The sequence below is a fragment of the Poromitra crassiceps genome, assembly GCF_964638095.1.
Source record: "Poromitra crassiceps genome assembly, contig: HAP1_SCAFFOLD_377, whole genome shotgun sequence".
Classification (NCBI taxonomy): domain Eukaryota; kingdom Metazoa; phylum Chordata; class Actinopteri; order Beryciformes; family Melamphaidae; genus Poromitra; species Poromitra crassiceps.
This window is the reverse complement of record NW_028152027.1, coordinates 172,501-175,325: the sequence shown is the minus strand read 5'-3', so window position 1 is coordinate 175,325 and position 2,825 is coordinate 172,501. Positions and strand designations below refer to the sequence as shown.

The 2,825-nt window shown below is 43.5% G+C and overlaps 1 protein-coding gene across 2 annotated transcripts in view; it reads right to left on the bottom strand.

The window, feature by feature from the left end:
- Nucleotides 1-592: 592 nt before the first annotated feature.
- Nucleotides 593-2,825, bottom strand: part of LOC310771137 (actin-related protein 8-like) — a 16,449-nt gene continuing 14,216 nt past the window's right edge. For both annotated transcript variants that reach the window (XM_083663800.1, XM_083663801.1), the window contains one exon: nt 593-1,023. In XM_083663800.1, coding sequence (XP_083519926.1) covers nt 880-1,023 — 144 coding nt within the window. In that variant the 3' untranslated portion in view covers nt 593-879. The remainder of the gene's footprint in view (nt 1,024-2,825) is intronic.

Genomic DNA, 2,825 nt, shown 5'->3' with positions numbered 1-2,825 from the left:
GGCAACGATGCTTCCAGTTGAGAATAATAACAACTCCACGGTGTGGATGTGCAGATGTGCTGTCGCAACCGACACGGAGCGGCTCAATTGTGGGAGCAGATTGGCTGCTGCAGGCACAGCTGCAGTAACGTGCTTCAGCATATCGATGCATACGGATGCGATGGGATTTCCGTTTCCATAACGACTTCTTCTTTGTTTTTTCCTTGCCTTTCTGTTATGTGGAGAGCACTGTCGCCACCTAAGGGTTCTGTAAAATAGGTTAGACACATCCAATAGCTATAATATTTGTACATCAGAGGCAGAAGGCTTTGATCGACGCCCCACCGTCAAAAAACGCAATTGACGAACATGTCCGTCCTTGGCACTCTACGTTACTATTTGAAATGACGAACATGTCCGTCCTTGGCACTCAATGAGTTAAGAGAGGCTAGCTGGTTTTTCAATCAAACATGCTGCATCATTCAAAGAAACATTTGTCAAAAGGAAATTTGACCACTGTGTATCAAAATGTCAAGGATTTATTTACAGTTCTGAACTTCCATGAGTCTGAAGATGGAAGAAGCACAGTAATATTTACAGAATATTAGCAGGTGATCAATGACACCGATTCCAGACTGTTCGACAATTACAGAAACAAAACATTGACATCTGGGTTTCAGATTCAAGCCATACACAAATATAGTGTACAAACGGTGAACTTATCCAACTGTGTTCTGATCTTAAGGTGATATTGTCAGTATAGTTTGCCTGATGTTTCAGAAAATTCCTCCCAAGACCCCTTTTTTCCACAAGAAATACTTCAGGGTCACTCTTCCAACAAAACAGTACCATGACATCATGTGTTCTCTAGGTTTTCCAGCTGTAAGCTGTGAGATGGTTTCACCAGACAAAGGCAGCTCTCTCACGGAGCATTCGCACACCGAAGCGTTGCCACTCCCTCTGGTGGATCCACATTTCCTGGGTGGTGTCCAGACATGCCAGCACTGCCCCCCCTTTCCATGATATGAGGCGAGGGTCCATGTCCTGGAGAACACACACACACACATATCAATGCCAATACACTTCACAGGTGCGACATATGGAGCATTTTGTGCTACTGAAAATGAAGACCACATCTCCTATAAACCCTTTTGCTGCTGCCTGTGGCCACAGTGAGGGCTTCTAGGTTCTGTTTCCACCATCGCTCTGACTGGCTGCATTTGTTTTGAAGAAAAACGGATAACAACAAATGTGCATTCTGACAAAGTGAGCTAATGTGATGCTGAAACGACACAATATGAAGGGCACAACTGGAATCAAATTGTTTTACTTGCAAATTAATTTGTGCCATAAAACAATCCAACACATTTTGTGTGAAATCTAGGCAGTTGGCACACACTGTGAGGCTGGTAGACGCTGACAATCATATCGGAAATGGTCTCGTTTGTTTACGGTGTTAATAATGTCTCAACATTTATGTGATGACTTAATATTGATGATAAAATGCTGCACGTTGCACTTTTAAAACTATGTTAACCAAAACATTGTGCACAAGAACATGCATCCATAAATCCATACCACATGCATTCACATACTAAGGCTCACATTTCAAATCCATTCATCCCATGTCCAACTAGAGAAAGCTTTCACGTGCGACACTCATTTTGCCATATTGGAAACACACTAAAGCAGTGGTTCTCAAATGGGGGTCCGCGGACCCCCAGGGGTCCGTGGCACTTTGCCAGGGGGTCCGCGAAAAGTTTTCAGGTTAAAAAAAAAAAAATGCTACATGTTACTTATTCCTTCTCAAACTACTTCCTACATGGTGCTAGTCTATCAAAATATCTTGGCTGTCATTGATTGTGTTGCATAGTGGTTTTCTGTACTGTTGACAAATTGTGATATTGTAAGTCGCTTTGGACAAAACAAAAGTGTCTGCTAAATGCCGTAATGTAAATGTAATGTAATAAAAAAAAATATATATTTTTTTTTTTGCAAAATCTTCATAGTTCAACGAAAATAGTTTATGCTTTAAATCTAAAATGGTTCATAGATTACATTCTAATAACAAACCTATCAAATTAAAAGTCAAGCACGTTATCATGGAAACAATTAAGCTTAGCCCAAAATCACAAATCAGAATGAGGGGGTCCCCGGTATATTTTCTATCTTGTAAGGGGTCCTTGGCTGAAAAACATTTGAGAACCTCTGCACTAAAGGCAACACTAGTTTGCCTGTATTGTTGATCTGTGTCCTATCCTGAGAGCGTTACCTTTGGTCGTGTGATGACCTCCACGTTACCTTTGGCCGTGTGATGACCTCCACGTTACCTTTGGTCGTGTGATGACCTCCACGTTACCTTTGGTCGTGTGATGACCTCCACGTTACCTTTGGTCGTGTGATGACCTCCACGTTACCTTTGGTCGTGTGATGACCTCCACGTTACCTTTGGCCGTGTGATGACCTCCACGTTACCTTTGGCCGTGTGATGACCTCCACGTTACCTTTGGTCGTGTGATGACCTCCACGTTACCTTTGGTCGTGTGATGACCTCCACGTTACCTTTGGTCGTGTGATGACCTCCACGTTACCTTTGGCCGTGTGATGACCTCCACGTTACCTTTGGCCGTGTGATGACCTCCACGTTACCTTTGGTCGTGTGATGACCTCTACGTTACCTTTGGTCGTGTGATGACCTCCACGTTACCTTTGGTCGTGTGATGACCTCCGCGTTACCTTTGGTCGTGTGATGACCTCCGCGTTACCTTTGGTCGTGTGATGACCTCCACGTTACCTTTGGTCGTGTGATGACCTCCACGTTACCTTTGGTCGTGTGATGACCTCCA